The sequence below is a fragment of the Bombina bombina genome, chromosome 2, assembly GCF_027579735.1.
Source record: "Bombina bombina isolate aBomBom1 chromosome 2, aBomBom1.pri, whole genome shotgun sequence".
Classification (NCBI taxonomy): Eukaryota; Metazoa; Chordata; class Amphibia; order Anura; family Bombinatoridae; genus Bombina; species Bombina bombina.
Genome location: NC_069500.1, coordinates 730,213,036 through 730,232,250, shown reverse-complemented (window position 1 = coordinate 730,232,250; position 19,215 = coordinate 730,213,036). Strand labels below are relative to the sequence as shown.

Below are 19,215 nucleotides of genomic sequence, written 5' to 3'. Positions count from 1 at the left end.
TTGTCTGAGGAAACAATGAACTGAATGGTAAATTGGATCCTCCAACCATGATCTTTGAAGAAACAACACAGTCGATTCGTATGAGATTCTGCGAAAATGAGAAGACTGAGCAAGTACCAAGATATCGTCCAAATAAGGAAATATCAAAACCCTGTTCTCTGATTACAGACAGAAGGGCACCGAGAACCTTTGAAAAAAGATTCTGGAGCTGACGCTAGGGCCAAACTGTAGAGCCACAAAACTGGTAATGCTTGTCTAAAAAGAGAATCTCAGAAACTAAAAGTGATCTGGATGAATCGGAATATGCAGATATACATCATGTAAATCTATTGTAGACATATAACGCCCTTGCTAAACAAAAGGCAGGATAGTCCTACAGTTACCATCTTGAATGTTGGTATCCTTACATAACGATTCAATAGATAGATCCGGAACTGGGTCTGAAGGATTGACCTTCATTGGTACAATGAAGAGATAGAATAAAACCCCAGCCCCTGTTCCAGAACTGGAACTGGCATAATTACTCCAGCCAACTCTAGATCTGAAACACATTTCAGAAATGCTGAGCTTTGCTGTGTTTACTGGGACATCGGGAAAGAAAAAAATCTCTTTGCAGGAGCCTTAACTTGGAGCCAATTCTGTACCTTTCTGAAACAATGTTCTGAAACCAGAGATTGTGAACGGAATTGATCCAAATTTCCTTGAAGAAAACGTAAACTGCCCCATACCAGCTGAGCTGGAGTGAGGGCCGCACCTTCATGGGTATTTAGGAGCTGGCTATAGTTTCATATAAGGGCTTGGATATATTCCAAACTGGAAATGGTTTCCAAACTGATACCGCTGCTGAGGATGAAGGATCAGCTTTCGTTCCTTGTTGTGAGGAAAGGAACGAAAATTATTAATAGACCTAAATTTACTTTAGATTTTTTATCCTTTGGTAAAAAGTTCCCTTCCCTCCAGTAACGTTTGAGATAATAGAATCCAACTGGAAAATCGAATAATTTATTACCCGGGAAAGAAAGGGAAAGCAAAGTTGACTTAGAAATATATCAGCATTCAAGTTTTTAAGCCATAAAGCTTTTTCTAGCTAAAATAGCTAGAAACATACACCTGACATCAATTATTATAACCAAGTATAGGTAACCCAATATACTTTAGTTTTGGCCAGATACTTATGTATAATTCTTTATCATCAGAATAAAGCTTTTAATGTACAGTGGTTAGCATTATTTGGTTTAACATATGGCTAACAATTAGTACTGTGGCTGTTATTAGTGCTGTAAAAACTTTATAACGGGTATATGCACTATTTAAGCTTGGGTACATAATAATCGCTATTACTGAATCGTGTGAGTATATATTGCTTAAGTTTGGGGTTTTTGAAAGGTTTACGTTGGAAGACGATACTTACTTGTTTAATAAACATAGATATATATTGTTTGGAAATATAGCAGTTGTCATACAAGTGATTTCTCTATAGATGCTATTAGTGGAGTAACACGCCATGCGCGACATACCCAATACACTTCTCAGCCATATAGTCCAATCAGGTGTGTAGGGCGTCTCTCACCCCAGCGTAACCATTGGATACTAAGAAGGCGTCTCCTCAAAGACTCACCCAATTGGCTAACTCTCGGTCCGAGAATGGGGTTTAAAAAGTCCGCTCACCCCGGGCAGCCTCTGGTTCACTAACTGTCAACAAAATATAGCATTGAGGAAAGGCTAGGTCATAGCCGAAACGCGTTTGCTCTAAATATTTTGTATATTGCCGGTCAGTCACTTCAGCCACCTGATGCCGACGTTTCCTGCTATCGCCAGGAAACAGAGAAGTGACTGTTGGCTTGTTTTTAGTTTAGTTTAGTTTCCTGACATTAGGTAGTGGGTTCGTGTGTAACGGTAGGGTTGTTACCCCCATATCTTTTAAACAAATAATTAAAGTATAGTTTTTTTAACTAACGTCATACCCACATAAGTATAGTATGAGTGCTATATAAACCCCTGTCCTATCCTTTTTTCTCCCTTTTGTTAACCAATTGTTTCCAAGGGGTAGCACCGGAATCTAATGATTCTTTTTCTTACTTAAAACCAGTGTAGTGCCAGTTTTATCCCTATCCCCATAACCTGACATCAACTCTAAGTGATATCAAAAGTTGGTATCACAAATAAAATTATTAGCATGTTATAGAATAATAATAATGCTATAAAATTATGATCTGTTACTTGTTTGCGCTAAAACTTCTAACCAAAAAGTTGAAGCTGCAGCAACATCCGCTAAAAATATAGCAGGTCTAAGAAGATTACCTGAACATAAGTAAGCTTTTCTTAGAAAGGATTAAATTTCCTATCTAAAGGATCCTTAAATGAAGTACTATCTGCCATAGGAATAGTAGTACGTTTAGCAGGAGTAGAGACAGCCCCATTAACTTAGAGATTTTGTCCCTAAAACTCTAATCTGTCAGATGGGCTACAGGATATAATTGCTTAAACGTTAGAAGGAGTAAATGAATTACCCAAATTATTCCATTCCCTGGAATTACTTTCAGAAATAGCATCAGGGAGAGAAAATACTTCTGGAATAACTACAGGAGATTTAAAAACCGTATTTAAAAACGTTTAGAATTAGTATCAAGAGGACCAGAAGCCTCTATTTCTAATGCAATTAATACTTCTTTAAGTAAAGAACGAATAAATTCCATCTTGAACAAATACAAAGATTTATCAGCATCAACCTCTGAGACAGAAAACCTCTGAACCCAGAAGAACCATTATCAGTATCAGAATGAAGATGTTAATTTAAAAATTCATCTGAAAAAAAGAGAAGTTTTAAAAGACTTTTATGTATACTAGAAGGAGAAATAACAGACATAGCCTTCTTAATGGATTTAAAAAATAAAATCTCTTATGTTATCAGGAACACTCTGAAAATTAGATGTTGACTCGAACAGCAACAGGTAATGTAACAGTACTAAAGGAAATTTTATCTGCATTAAATAAGTTTGTCATGACATGCAATACAAACAACAGCTGGAGAAACAGATACCAAAAGTTTATAGCAGATACACTTAGCTTGGTAGCTCGCAGCACTGGGCAGCGATTTTCCTGAAGTATCTTCTGACTCAGTTGCAACGTGGAACATCTTGCAATATGTATAAAAGAAAAAAACAACATATAAAGCAAAATTGATCAAATTCCTTAAATGACAGTTTCAGGAATGGGAAAAAAAATGCCAGTGAACAAGCTTCTAGCAACCAGAAGCAAAAAATAATGAGACTTAAATAATGTGGAGACAAAAATGACGCCCATATTTTTTAAGCGCCAAAAAAGACGCCCACAATATTTGGGCGCCAAAAATGACGCCACATCCGGAACGCCGACACTTTTGACGCAAAAAAACGTCAAAAAATGACGCAACTTCCGGCGACACGTATGACGCCGGAAACAGAAAAAAAATTTTGCGCCAAAAAAAGTCGCAGCCAAGAATGACGCAATAAAATGAAGCATTTTCAGCCCCCGCGAGCCTAACAGCCCACAGGGAAAAAGTCAAATGTTTTAAGGGTAAGAAAAAATGATTGAAAACAAATGCATTTAATCCCAAGTATGAAACTGACTGTCTGAAAATAAGGAATGTTGACATCCTGAGTCAAGGCAAATAAATGTTTGAATACATATATTTAGAACTTTATAAAAAGTGCCTAACCATAGCTTAGAGTGTCACAGAAAATAAGCTTACTTACCCCAGGACACTCATCTACATGTTGTAGAAAGCCAAACCAGTACTGAAACGAAAATCAGCAGAGGTAATGGTATATATATATAATATATATATATACTATATATATATATATATATATATATATATATATTATATAAAAGAGTATATCGTCGATCTGAAAAGGGGAGGTAAGAGATGATTCTCTACGACCGAGTAACAGAGAACCTATGAAATAGACCCCGTAGAAGGAGATCATTGCATTCAATAGGGCAATACTCTCCTCACATCCCTCTGACATTCACTGCACGCTGAGAGGAAAACCGGGCTCCAACCTGCTGCGGAGCGCATCGCAACGTAGAATCTAGCACAAACTTACTTCACCACCCTCCATAGGGAGGCAAAGTTTGTAAAAACTGAATTGTGGTTGTGGTGAGGGGTGTATTTATAGGCATTTTAAAGGGTTGGGGAAACTTTGCCCCTCCTGTAGGGAATGTATATCCCATACGTCACTAGCTCATGGACTCTTGCTAATTACATGAAAGAAAAAAAGCATGTGATAAGAGGCGGCCTTCAAGAGTTTAGAAATGATTCATATGAGCCTTCTTAGATTTAGCTTTCAACTAAGAATACCAAGAGAACAAAGCAAAAGTAAATTGTGAAAGTTGTTTAAAATGACATGCCCTATTTGAAACATGAAAGTGTTTTTTGGACTTGACTGTCCCTTTAAACATCTCTATGTGAAAAAAAGAAAAACATTTTAATTTAACATTTTGCTAGTAGCCATGTCACACTGTCTTTTCCTGGGACTTGTAATTGAAGAGTGCATCTGGCATTGCACAGGCACTTTATTTCTCTTCTGTTTCAGGAAGTTTATTATGAAGTGTCTTGAAAATCGTGGCCGGACCGTTAGCCGACGGACATTTGGCCGACGGACTTTTGGCCGACACACAAGTAGCTGTCAGATAACAGTCCAACCACGAGATAGAAAGATAGATTTGATAGACAGATATATTAGATAAATACATTTGATAGACAAATTCAATAGATAGATAGATTCAATAGAATTGATAGATAGATCATTTCCCAGACAGAGAATTACAAGACGTGCGGGCTGGAACCCATGGCTAGGCGGTTGCGGCACCCGAGGCTCTAATTAGAACAGAGCACTATGGAGCGTATCTGCCCTCGGCCAAACTCAGAACATGCTTCAGCATTCTGTCCGTCGGCCAAATGTCTGTTGGATTGAATGCTGTCAGCCAAATGTCTGTCGGCATTTTGTCAGAGAACCCGTGAAAATATAGTTAAATCTCACAACATAACATTATAGCAAACTCTGAACGGAGCATGGTGGATGCCAATTGGCTGTTTTTCTTTTTCACCATGATGATGACAGTAATAAAGTAGCTCTGCGTCACAGATCATTTCCTCTGGTGAGCTAAGGAAATTTTCAGGTAAACTATCTTTTTTTTTTTAACATACAAATCTCTCTGTTTGACCCACATTATATAATACACTAGATTCTTCTTTAAACATTTTTTTTTTTTAATTACTGCAAGACATATTCAAAATTAAACAATCGAACATAGGTAAATGAAATTGCACTAATTAAATTAATAATAATAAAAAATAACAGCCACCACATGGAGAAAAAGTATCTCTTACTTTATTTCAGGGGTTGATTATTCTGCAGCTAAAACATTCTGAAGGTTCCTGGTTTCCTAGTGGCATCAAACCTATAAAAAGGTAAAAAGGGGAAATTGTAATATCAAACACATTTTTGATAGCTCCTACATAAGTGTAAAAGGGGATCTGTTTAACGGACTATATATACAGTAGCATTGTATAATCAACAAATGCATAATAATATATTACAAAGCAATAACAGTTACTTTGAATTTTGACAGAAAATCTACTGGCTTTTTTGTAATTCAAAAGCTTCCTTTCCCTTGTGTCATATGACAGCTGTCAGGTAATCACAGAAACATATACATATATAAGCTTGTGAGGATCCTTGAAAAAGCCACATCATGTGGGGGGATAATGTACGCTGAATGGCACGTAACTAGGAGGGGGGCGGAGAGAGGGGCTCTAAACTTTGTGGCGTTATGGGAGCAAGTCTGGTCTTTACTGTATAATGAAGACACGCTTAGCAATAGCACTTACTGCCTGGACGAACTTCTTTTATATGCTACTGTCTGTAAGGTCAGAGTAACTATATGTATGTGTCTGTATGTTTTTTAATCTCTCTCTCTCTCTCTATATATATATATATATATATACTAGTCCTAAAGCCCGTTGACACGGGCCGTGTTGTGACTCTCTCTCTCTCAAGGCTGATAGGTTAACAACTAATATGTACCTATGCAGGACCAGCTGATAATAATATTCAGCAGTAGCGGTCCACGAACTATCTATACAGCTGACGTTTTACTTTACTTCACATGTATGCAGGCATTTGCTTCTGGTGATTCTGAAAATGATGGCATGTAAGTTGTAAGGCTGAGAAATCTGACAGGCCGACAGCATATAAGTGTGTTGTATGTCACGCTGTATGTACTGACATCGAGGGCATTACACTTGGGGTCCATACAATAGCCCATTTATTTTTGATCTAACAGCCCTTTATAGCTTGGTGGTTTACCGTGTGTTGAAAGGAGTATTGCAGTGGGAAATGATCTGAATAGTTGCTTTCATGAAAAACGGCTGACCATCGTGAATATACGCTTATGGTGTTTAACTAATATTTCTCATACCTCGCTCACACCGCACGATTGCAAAGGTAACGGCCTCCCCTGGTACAAAATTATCTTCGGAACCTGCCGGGTCCTCGCGCTGCTTTGGGTTTTGCAATCAGCTGTGCTGCACGGGGCTCCTCGCGCTGCTGCCGGGTGGGTGCGCGTGGCGATCAGCTGCAAGAGTTTGTCTGAACTGCGCATGACGGCTTCAGACAAACTCTTGTCTTTTTATAATATAGGATATATAATAATATATAAATATTTAATTATCTTACGAAGAGATCCTGTTATCCAGAGCGTTTTGTTTGTTTGTTTGTTTACAATTTTTATTGAGGTGTTAAGGCAAACATTGAAACATACAAAGAAACAATATGGCAGTACAAGCTTAGCATATGAATGTCTCGAATGGCTCAATAAAACATTTCTAAAGACAAAACAAACTGGAGCCTAGGTATGTCATAAAGCAGTGTTTACATGCATAAGGAAAAACTAAATTTATGCTTACCTGATAAATGTCTTTCCGGACATGGAGAGTCCCACAACGTCATTCCAATTACTAGTGGGATATTAAAACTCCTGGCCAGCAGGAGGAGGCAAAGAGCACCCCAGCAAAGCTGTTAAGTGTAATTTCCCTTACCCATAATCCCAGTCATTCAGCTGAAGGAAAAAGAAGAAACACAAGGGTGAAAATGGTGCCTGAGGTTTACTCAAAAAAACTGCCTGAATTAGAATTAAAAAGAGGGCGGGGTCGTGGACTCTCCATGTCCGGAAAGAAAGAAAATTTATCAGGGTAAACATACATTTTGTTTTCTTTCCTATGACATGGAGAGTCCACAACGTCATTCCAATTACTAGTGGGAACCAATACCCAAGCTAGAGACACGGAATGAAAAGGCAGGGAGAACAAGGCAGGAGGATCTAAACAGGAGGCACCACCACTTGAAGAACATTTCTCCCAAAAGAGGCCTCAGACAGAGGCACAAGGTTAAAATATTGTAAAAATTTTGAAAAAGTATGCAAAGGGAACCATGTGGCCGCCTTGCAAATCTGTTCCACAGAAGCTTCATTTTTGAAAGCCCAAGAAAGGGAGACAGCCTTAGTGGAATGAACCGTTATGAACCGTATATCCCTCAGGAGGCTGCTGTCCAGCAATCTCATAAGCAAAACGAATCAAGCTTCTCAACCAGAGCGAAAGAATTATTAGAAGTGGCCTTCTGACCTTAACGTTTTCCAGAGAAAAACAACAAAACAGTGGATAGAAGATTTCCGAAACCTTTAGTAGCCTGTAAGCAAAATTTTATAGTGCGTACAACTTCCAAGATATGCAAAACACGATCCTTAATGAGAAGAAGGATTAGGACAAAAAGAAGGAACTGCAATTTCCTGATTAATGTTTTGATCCAACATCACCTTAGGGGAGAAAAAACCACAAATAAGCGTGAAAGATAAGGAACAAGGAATCATACTGCAGAGCCGAAATCTCAGAAACTCTGCGAGCGGAAGAAATAAGCAAGGAGAAACAAAACCTTCCAAGATAACACATTTATATCAACAACATGCATTGGCTCAAACGGAGCCTGCTGCAAAACTTGAAGAACTAAGTTAAGACTCCAAAAAGGAGTAACAGTATTAAACACAGGTCTGCTTCTGACCATAGGGCCTGAACAAGAGCATTAAAGGACCAGTCAAACACATTAGATTTGCATAATAAACAAATTCAAGATAACAAGACAATGCAATAGCACTTAGTCTGAACTTCAAATGAGTAGTAGATTTTTTTTATAACAAATTTCAAAGTTATGTATATTTCCACTCCCCCTGTACCATGTGATAGCAACCAGCCAATCACAAATACATATACGTATAGTCTGTGAATTCTTTGCACATGCTCAGTAGGATCTGGTGACTCAAAAATGGCAAATATAAAAAGACTGTGCACATTTTTTTTTAATGGAAGTAAATTGGAAAGTTGTTTAAAAGTACATGCTGTATCTGAATCATGAACATTTAATTTTAACCTGAGTGTCCCTTTAACATCTGATAAATCTGCCAGATGTTTGAGCAAAAAAAAAAAATAGACAGTGCAGAAACTGACCCTTCAGAGTACTGACTGACAAACCTTTCTCCAGGCAATCCTGAAGAAAAGATAAAATACTGGTAATCCTCACCTGGCTCCAGGAGAAACCCTAGATTGGCACCAATAAAGATACATACGCCATATCTTATAGTAAATCTCACAAGCTTTCAGAGAATCCAGATTTGTATGGAGGAAAGGACCCTGAGTAGAAGGTCTTTCCCTCAGAGGTAACCTCCAAGGAGTTCCAAGGAGAAAGAGATGACATTCTTACCAGATCTGCAAACCAGATCCTGCGAGGCCATGCAGGAGATAATAGAATTACTGATGATATCTCCAGCTTGATACGAGCAATGACTTGTGGAAGGAGTACAAACGGAGTGAAACCGGTAAGCCAGAGAGAAAGTCCAAGGAACCGCTAGAGGATCTATCAGAGTGGCTTTGAGGATTTCTTGACCTAGAACCGTACCTTAGAAACGTGGTGTTTTTTGACGAGACACCATCAGATCCAAGTCCGGAACCCCCCCTGCCTGAGGGTTATCATTGAGAACACTTCCGGATGGAGAGCCTACGCCCCGGGAAGAAAGGTCAGTCTGCTCAAAAAATTTGCCTCCCAGCTGTCCACCCCTGGAATGTAGATAGCAGATAGGAGACAAAACGTGATGCTACCGCCCACCGCAGGATGCGAGTCACCTCCTTCATAGCCAAGGAACTTCGAGTTCCTCCCTAGAGGATGATGAAACCTACAGAGGAGATGATGACACGACTGAAAAACAGAATTTATGCTTACCTGATAAATTTACTTTCTCCAACGGTTGTGTCCGGTGTCGTCACGGCGTCCTGGAGTTCTCTCTACTGTGGGATATTCTCTTCCCCAACAGGAAATGGCAAAGAGCCCAGCAAAGCTGGTCACAATGATCCTCCTAGGCTCCGCCTACCCAGTCATTCGTACCAACGTTAAGGAGGAATATGCATAGAGAAATATATGATACCGTGGTGACTGTAGTTAGAGGAAATAATTCATCAGACCTGGATTAAAAAAAAACCAGGGCGGGCCACGGCGTCATCCTTACTTGTGGGAACCAATACCAAAGCTTTAGGACACGGATGATGGGAGGGAGCAAATCAGGGTCACCTAGATGGAAGGCACCACGGCTTGCAAAACCTTTCTCCCAAAATAGCCTCAGAAGAAGCAAAAGTATCAAATTTGTAAAATTTGGTAAAAGTGTGTGCAGTGAAGACCAAGTCGCTGCCTTACCTATCTGATCAACAGAAGCCTCGTTCTTGAAGGCCCATGTGGAAGCCACAGCCCTAGTGGAGTGAGCTGTGATTCTTTCAGGAGGCTGCCGTCGGCAGTCTCATAAGCCAATACGGATGATGCTTTAAGCCAAAAAGAGGAGAGGAGGGTAGAAGTTGCTTTTTGACCTCTCCTTTTACCAGAATAAACAACAAACAAAGAAGATGTTTTGTCTGAAATCCTTTGTAGGCCTCTAAATAGAATTTTAGAGCACGAACTACATCCATATTGTGTAACAAACGTTCTTCTTTGAAACTGGATTCGGACACAAAGAAGGCACAACTATCTCCTGGTTAATGTTTTTGTTAGAAACAACTTTCGGAAGAAAACCAGGTTTTAGTACGCAAAACCACCTTATCTGCATGGAACACCAGATAAGGAGGAGAACACTGCAGAGCAGATAACTCTGAAACTCTTCTTAGCAGAAGAAATTGCAACCAAAAAACAAAACTTTCCAAGATAGTAACTTAATATCTACGGAAATGTAAGGTTCAAACGGAACCCCTTGAAGAACTGAAAGAGCTAAATTGAGACTCCAAGGAGGAGTCAAAGGTTTGTAAAACAGGCTTGATTCTAACCAGAGCCTGAACAAAAGCTTGAACATCTGGCACAGCCGCCAGTTTTTTTGTGAAGTAAAACAGATAAAGCAGAAATCTGTCCCTTCAAAGAACTTGCAGATAATCCTTTCTCCAAACCCTCCTGTAGAAAGGGATAGAATCTTAGGAATTTTTATCTTGTTCCATGGGGAATCCTTTAGATTCACACCAACAAATATATTTTTTCCATAATTTTATGGTAAATTTTCCTAGTTACAGGCTTTCTAGCCTGAACAAGAGTATCAATGACCAGAACTGAAAACCCACGCTTTGATAAAATCAAGCGTTCAATCTCCAAGCAGTCAGTTGGAGTGAAGCCAGATTCGGATGTTCGAATGGACCTTGAACAAGAAGGTCCTGTCTCAAAGGTAGCTTCCATGGTGAGCCGATGACATATCACCAGGTCTGCATACCAAGTTCTGGCGTGGCCACGCAGGAGCTATCAAGATCACCGAAGCCCTCTCCTGAATGATCCTGGCTACCAGCCTGGGAATGAGAGGGAACGGTGGGAATACATAAGCTAGGTTTAAGGTCCAAGGCGCCTATCAGTGCATCTACTAGAGTCGCCCTGGGGATCCCTGGATCTGGACCCGTAGCAAGGAACCTTGAAGTTCTTGACGAGACGCCATCAGGTCCATTCTGGAATGCCCCATAATTGAGTTATTTGGGCAAAGATTTCCGGATGGTGTTCCCACTCCCCCGGATGGAAAGTCTGACGACTCAGAAAAATCCGCTTCCCAATTTTCCACTCCTGGGATGTGGATTGCAGACAAGTGGCAGGAGTGATTCTCCGCCCATTGAATTATTTTGGTCACTTCCTCCATCGCCAGGGAACTCCTTGTTCCCCCCCTGATGGTTGATATATGCAACAGTCGTCATGTTGTCTGATTGAAACCTTATGGAATTTGGCCTTTCTATTATTGTTCCCAAGAAGGGAACTCTTGTTGACGGGGGACAGAGAACTTTTTTCTATGTTCAACTTTCACACCCATGAGATCTGAGAAAGGCTAGGACAATGTCCGTATGAGCCTTTGCTTTTGACAGAGACGACGCTTGAATCAGTATGTCGTCCAAGTAAGGTACTACTGCAATGCCCCTTGGTCTTAGCACCGCTAGAAGGGACCCTAGTACCTTTGTGAAAATCCTTGGAGCAGTGGCTAATCCGAATGGAAGTGCCACAAAACTGGTAATGCTTGTCCAGAAAGGCGAACCTTAGGAACCGATGATGTTCCTGGTGGATAGGAATTATGTAGATACGCAATCCTTTAAATCCACCGTGGTCATGAATTGACCTTCCTGGATGGTAGGAAGAATTGTTTCGAATGGTTTCCATCTTGAACGATGGAACCCTGAGAAATTTGTTTAGAATCTTGAGATCTAAAATTGGTCTGAATGTTCCTTCTTTTTTGGGAACTATGAACAGATTGGAGTAAAACCCCATCCCTTGTTCTCCTAATGGAACAGGATGAATCACTCCCATTCTTAACAGGTCTTCTACACAATGTAAGAATGCCTGTCTTTTTATTTGGTTTGAAGACAATTGAGACCTGTGGAACCTCCCCCTTGGGGGTAGTTCCTTGAATTCCAGGAGATAACCTTGAGAAACTATTTCTAGCGCCCAAGGGTCCTGAACATCTCTTGCCCAAGCCTGAGCAAAGAGAGAGAGTCTGCCCCCCACCAGATCCGGTCCCGGATCGGGGGCCAACACTTCATGCTGTTTTAGTAGCAGTGGCAGGTTTCTTGGCCTGCTTACCCTTGTTCCAGCCTTGCATCGGTCTCCAGGCTGGTTTGGTTTGAGAACTATTACCCTCTTGCTTAGAGGGTGTAGAATTTGAGGCTGGTCCGTTTCTGCGAAAGGGACGAAAATTTGGCTTATTTTTAGCCTTAAAAGACCTATCCTGAGGAAGGGCGTGGCCCTTTCCCCCAGTGATGTCTGAAATAATCTCTTTCAAGTCAGGGCCAAACAGCGTTTTACCTTTGAAAGGGATGTTAAGCAATTTGTTCTTGGAGGACACATCCGCTGACCAAGACTTTAGCCAAAGCGCTCTGCACGCCACAATAGCAAAACCTGAATTTTTCGCCGCTAATCTAGCTAATTGCAAAGTGGCGTCTAAGATAAAAGAGTTAGCCAATTTAAGTGCTTGAACTCTGTCCATAACCTCCTCATAGGAAGAGTCTTTATTGAGCGACTTTTCTAGTTCTTCGAACCAGAAACACGCCGCTGTAGTGACAGGAACAATGCATGAAATTGGTTGTAGAAGGTAACCTTGCTGAACAAACATCTTTTTAAGCAAACCCTCTAATTTTTTATCCATAGGATCTTTGAAAGCACAGCTATCTTCTATAGGGATAGTAGTGCGTTTGTTTAGAATAGAAACCGCCCCCTCGACCTTGGGGACTGTCTGCCATAAGTCCTTTCTGGGGTCGACCATAGGAAATAATTTTTTAAATATAGGGGGAGGAACAAAAGGTATGCCGGGCCTTTCCCATTCCTTATTTACAATGTACGCCACCCGCTTGGGTATAGGAAAAGCATCGGGGGGCACCGGGACCTCTAGGAACTTGTCCATCTTACATAATTTCTCTGGAATGACCAAATTGTCACAATCATCTAGAGTAGATAACACCTCCTTAAGCAGAGCGCGGAGATGTTCTAATTTAAATTTAAAAGTAATAACATCAGGTTCAGCTTGTTGAGAAATTTTTCCTGAATCTGAAATTTCTCCCTCAGACAAAACCTCCCTCCTGGCCCCTTCAGATTGGTGTGAGGGTATGTCAGAACCATTATCATCAGCGTCCTCATGCTCTTCAGTATCTAAAACAGAGCAATCGCGCTTTCTCTGATAAGTGGGCATTTTGGACAAAATGTTTTTAATAGAATTATCCATTACAGCCGTTAATAGTTGCATAGTAAGAAGGATTGGCGCACTAGATGTACTAGGGGCCTCTTGTGTGGGCAAGACTGGTGTAGACACATAAGGGGATGATGCAGTACCATGCTTACTCCCCTCGCTTGAGGAATCATTTTGGGCAACATCAATATCAGTGGCATCATTGTCCCTACTTTGTTTGGACACTATGTCACATTCATCACATATATTTAAATGGGGAGGAACCTTGGCTTCCAAACATACAGAACATCGTCTATCTGATGGTTCAGACATGTTAACAGGCATAAACTTGATAACAAAGCACAAAAAAACGTTTTAAAATAAAACCGTTACTGTCACTTTAAATTTTAAACTGAACACACTTTATTACTGAATATGTGAAAAAGTATGAAGGAATTGTTCAAAATTCACCAAAATTTCACCACAGTGTCTTAAAGCCTTAAAAGTATTGCACACCAAATTTGAGCCGTTTTTACATTTAACCCCTATACAGTCCCTGGTATCTGCTTTGCTGAGACCCAACCAAGCCCAGAGGGGAATACGATACCAAATGACGCCTTCAATAAGCTTTTTCAGTGGTTCTTAGCTCCTCACACATGCATCTGCATGCCTTGCTTTCCAAAAACAACTGCGCATTAGTGGCGCGAAAATGAGGCTCTGCCTATGACTAGAAAAGGCCCCCAGTGAAAAAGGTGTCCAATACAGTGCCTGCCGTTTTTTTAATACATCCCCAAGATTAAAAGAACTATTCATAGTTATAATCCACTAAATATACTTATAAAGTAATCGTTTTAGCCCAGAAAAATGTCTACCAGTCTTTAAAGCCCTTTATTCTTATACTAAACTAAGAAAATGGCTTACCGGTTCCCAAAGGGAAAATGACAGCTTCCAGCATTACCAAGTCTTGTTAGAAATGTGTCATACCTCAAGCAGCAAAAGTCTGCCCACTGTTTCCCCCAACTGAAGTTAATTCATCTCAACAGTCCTGTGTGGAAACAGCCATCGATTTTAGTAACGGTTGCTAAAATCATTTTCCTCTTACAAACAGAAATCTTCATCTCTTTTCTGTTTCAGAGTAAATAGTACATACCAGCACTATTTTAAAATAACAAACTCTTGATTGAAGAATAAAAACTACATTTAAACACCAAAAAAACTCTTAGCCATCTCCGTGGAGATGTTGCCTGTGCAACGGCAAAGAGAATGACTGCGGTAGGCGGAGCCTAGGAGGGATCATGTGACCAGCTTTGCTGGGCTCTTTGCCATTTCCTGTTGGGGAAGAGAATATCCCACAAGTAAGGATGACGCCGTGGACCGGACACACCTATGTTGGAGAAAAAAGGAAATTTATGCTTACCTGATAAATTGATTTCTTCTACGATACGACGAGTCCACGGATTCATCCTTACTTGTGGGATATTATCCTCCTGCTAACAGAAAGTGGCAAAGAGCACCACAGCAGAGCTGTATATATAGCTCGTCCCTTCTCTCCACCCCCAGTCATTCGACCGAAGGTATAGGAAGAGAAAGGAAAAGCTAAAAGGTGCAGAGGTGACTGAAGTTTTGAAAATAAAATAAAATAAATACTTGTCGTATCGTAGAAGAAATCAATTTATCAGGTAAGCATAAATTTACTTTTCTTCTACAAGATACGAGGAGTCCACGGATTCATCCTTACTTGTGGGATACAATACCAAAGCAACAGGACACGGATGAACGGGAGGGACAAGACAGATACCTAAACGGAAGGCACCACTGCTTGAAGAACCTTTCTCCCAAAAATAGCCCCCGAAGAAGCAAAAGTATCAAATTTGGAAAAAGTATGAAGGGAGGACCAAGTCGCAGCCTTACAAATCTGTTCAACAGAAGCATCGTTTTTAAAAGCCCATGTGGAAGCCACCGCTCTAGTAGAACGAGCCGTAATTTTTTCAGCAGTCTCGTATGCCAGGCGGATGATGCTTTTCAGCCAAAAAGAGAGGTAGCCGTAGCTTTTTGACCCCTACGCTTTCCAGAATAAACAATGAATAGAGAAGATGTTTGACGGAAATCCTTGGTCGCTTGTAAGTAAAACTTCAAGGCACGAACCACGTCCAAGTTACGTAACAGACGTTCCTTCTTAGACGAAGGATTAGGACACAAGGAAGGAACAACAATTTCCTGATTAATATTCTTATTTGAAACAACCTTAGGAAGGAATCCAGGTTTAGTACGCAAAACCACCTTATCAGAATGGAATAGAGAAGAGATAGCAACTAAGAACAAAACTTTCCAAGATAAAAGCTTAATATCTATGGAATGCATTGGTTCAAACGGAACCCCTTGAAGAACATTGAAAACTAAATTCAAACTCCATGGCGGAGCAATAGATTTAAAAACAGGCTTGATTCTGATTAAAGCCTGACAAAAAGACTGAACGTCTGGGACATCCGCCAGACGCTTGTGTAGTAAAATTGACAAAGCAGAAATTTGTCCCTTTAAGGAACTAGCTGATAATCCCTTCTCCAATCCTTCTTGGAGAAAGGACAAAATCCTAGGAATCCTAACCCTACTCCATGAGTAGCCCTTGGATTTGCACCAATAAAGATATTTACGCCATATCTTATGGTAAATCTTTCTAGTGACAGGCTTTCGAGCCTGAATCAAAGTATCAATGACCGACTCAGAGAATCCCCGCTTAGATAAAATCAAGAGTTCAATCTCCAGGCAGTCAGCTGCAGAGAATTTAGATTTGGATGTTGGAACGGACCTTGAATGAGAAGGTCCCGTCTCAATGGAAGTTTCCACGGCGGCAGAGAGGACATGCCCACTAGATCCGCATACCAAGTCCTGCGTGGCCATGCAGGCGCTATTAGAATTACCAAAGCTCTCTGTTTGATTCTTGCAATCACACGAGGCAGGAGAGGAAATAGTGAAAACACATAAGTTAGGTTGAACGACCAAGGTACTGTTAGAGCATCTATCAGTACAGCTTGGGGATCCCTTGACCTGGACCCGTAGCGAGGAAGTTTGGCATTCTGACGAGAAGCCATCAGATCCAATTACGGTGTGCCCCATTGATGAATCAATGATGCAAACACCTCCGGATGGAGTCTCCACTCCCCCGGATGAAAAGTCTGATGACTCAGAAAATCTGCTTCCCAGTTCTCTACTCCTGGGATATAGATTGCTGATAGATGGCAAGAGTGAGCCTCCGCCCATCGGATTATCTTTGAAACCTCTATCATCGCTAGAGAACTCCTTGTTCCCCCTTGATGATTGATATATGCTACAGTCGTGATATTGTACGACTGGAATCTTATGAATTTGGCCAAAGCCAACTGAGGCCACGTCTGAAGCGCATTGAAAATTGCTCTCAGTTCCAGAATATTGAATATTGGCAGTAGAGACTGCACCTGAGTCCAAACACCCTGAGCCTTCAGGGAATTCCAGACTGCCCCCCAGCCCAAGAGACTGGCGTCCGTCGTCACTATTACCCATGCTGGCCTGCGGAAGCACATTCCCTGGGACAGATGATCCTGTGACAACCACCAAAGAAGAGAGTCTCTGGTCTCTTGATCCAGATTTATCTGAGGAGATAAATTCGCATAATCCCCATTTCACTGTCTGAGCATGCACATCTGCAGTGGTCTGAGATGAAAGCGAGCAAACTGAACTATGTCCATTGCCGCTACCATTAATCTAATGACCTCCATACACTGAGCCACTGATGGCCGAGGAATGGACTGAAGTGCTCGGCAAGTATTTAGAATCTTTGATTTTCTGACCTCCGTCAGAAATATTTTCATGTCTACCGAGTCTATCAGAGTTCCCAAGAATGCAACTCTTGTTAGTGGAACTATTGAACTCTTTTCTATATTCACTTTCCAACACTGAGTTTTTAGAAATGCCAACACTATGTCCGTATGAGATTTGGTCAGATGATAAGTTGACGCCTGGTTCAAAATATCGTCCAGATAGGGCGCCACTGCTATGCCCCGTGGTCTGAGAATCGCTAGAAGGGACCTTAGCACCTTTGTGAAGATTCTGGGAGCTGTGGCCAACCCGAAAGGAAGGGCCACGAACTGATAATGTTCATCCAGAAAGGTGAACCTTAGAAACTGATGATGATCCTTGTGGATAGGAATATGAAGATACGCATCCTTCAGGTCCACGGTGGTCATATATTGACCCTCCTGGATCATTGGTAAAATTGTTCGTAAAGTCTCCATCTTGAACGATGGGACTCTGAGAAATTTGTTTAGACATTTGAGATCTAAAATCGGTCTGAAATTTCCCTCTTTTTTGGGAACCACAAACAGATTTGAGTAAAACCCCTGTCCCTGTTCTAGTTTTGGAACTGGGCAAATTAGTCCCATGGTATAGAGGTCTTTTACACAGCATAAGAACGCCTCTCTTTTTGTCTGGTCTACAGACAAACGTGAAAGATGAAATCTCCCTCTTGGGAGCAAATCCTTGAATTCCAGCTGATATCCCTGGGTCACAATTTCCAATGCCCAAGGGTCCTGAACATCCCTTGCCCAAGCCTGAGCAAAGAGAGAAAGTCTGCCCCCTATTAAATCCGGTCCCGGATCGGGGGCTGCCCCTTCATGCTGTCTTGGTAGCAGCAGTGGGCTTCTTGGCTTGTTTATTTTTATTCCAGGCCTGGTTAGGTCTCCAGACTGACTTGGATTGAGTAAAATTCCCTTCCTGCTTTGTGGAGGAAGAGGAAGCAGAGGGTCCTCCTTCAAAGTTTCGAAAGGAACGAAAATTATTTTGTTTACCCCTCATCTTAACAGAGTTATCCTGAGGCAGGGAATGACCTTTACCTCCAGTAATGTCAGAAATGATTTCCTTCAATTCAGGCCCAAATAGGGTCTTACCATTAAAAGGAATAGCTAAAAGCTTAGATTTTGATTACGCATCAGCAGACCAAGATTTGAGCCATAACGCTCTACGCGCTAAAATGGCAAAACCTGCATTTTTTGCCGCTAATTTAGCCATTTGAAAAGCGGCATCAGTAATAAAAGAATTAGCTAGCTTGAGAGCCTTAATTCTATCCAAAATGTCATCTAATGGGGTCTCAACCTTAAGAGGCTCTTCTAGAGCATCAAACCAAAAAGCTGCTGCAGTAGTAACTGGAACAATGCAAGCTATAGGCTGTAAAAGAAAACCCTGATGAATAAATAATTTCTTTAGAAGACCCTCTAACTTTTTATCCATAGGGTCTTTGAAAGCACAACTGTCCTCAATAGGTATAGTTGTACGCTTAGCCAGGGTAGAAATAGCTCCCTCCACCTTAGGGACCATTTGCCAAGAATCCCGAATGGTGTCAGATATGTGAAACATTTTCTTAAAATTAGGAGGGGGAGAGAACGGTATACCTGGTCTATCCCCATTCCTTTGTAACAATGTCCGAAATTCTTTTGGGAACTGGAAAAACATCAGTGTAAGTAGGCACCTCTAGATATTTGTCCATCTTACACAATTTCTCTGGTGGTATCACAATAGGGTCACAATCATCCAGAGTCGCTAAAACCTCCCGAAGTAACAGACGGAGGTGTTCAAACCTAAATTTAAAGGACATCACGTCAATCTGTCTGGGGCAACACAATTCCTGAGTCTGAAAGTTCCCCCTCAGACAGCAATTCCCCGACCCCCAAATCAGAGCACTGTGAGGGTACGTCGGAAATGGCCAATAAGGCCTCAGAGGGTTCAGTATTTACATTAATACCTGGCCTACTGCATTTCCCCTGTAAAATTGGCAGTTTAGATAATACCTCTGTAAGGGTAGTAGACATAACTGCAGCCATATCTTGCAGAGTAAAAGAATTAGACCCACTAGAAGTACTTGGCGTCGCTTGAGTGGGCGTTAAAGGTTGTGACACTTGGGGAGAATTGGATGGCATATCCTGATTCTCTTCAGACTGAGAA

General features: G+C 41.1%; 1 protein-coding gene across 1 annotated transcript in view; it reads right to left on the bottom strand.

The window, feature by feature from the left end:
* LOC128649466 (protein Hook homolog 3-like) overlaps nt 1-19,215 on the bottom strand; it is a 227,087-nt gene that overhangs the window by 69,720 nt on the left and 138,152 nt on the right. The window contains 2 exon segments of the mRNA XM_053702748.1: nt 5,375-5,406; nt 5,408-5,445. Of these exon segments, the coding sequence (XP_053558723.1) occupies nt 5,375-5,406; nt 5,408-5,445 (70 nt within the window).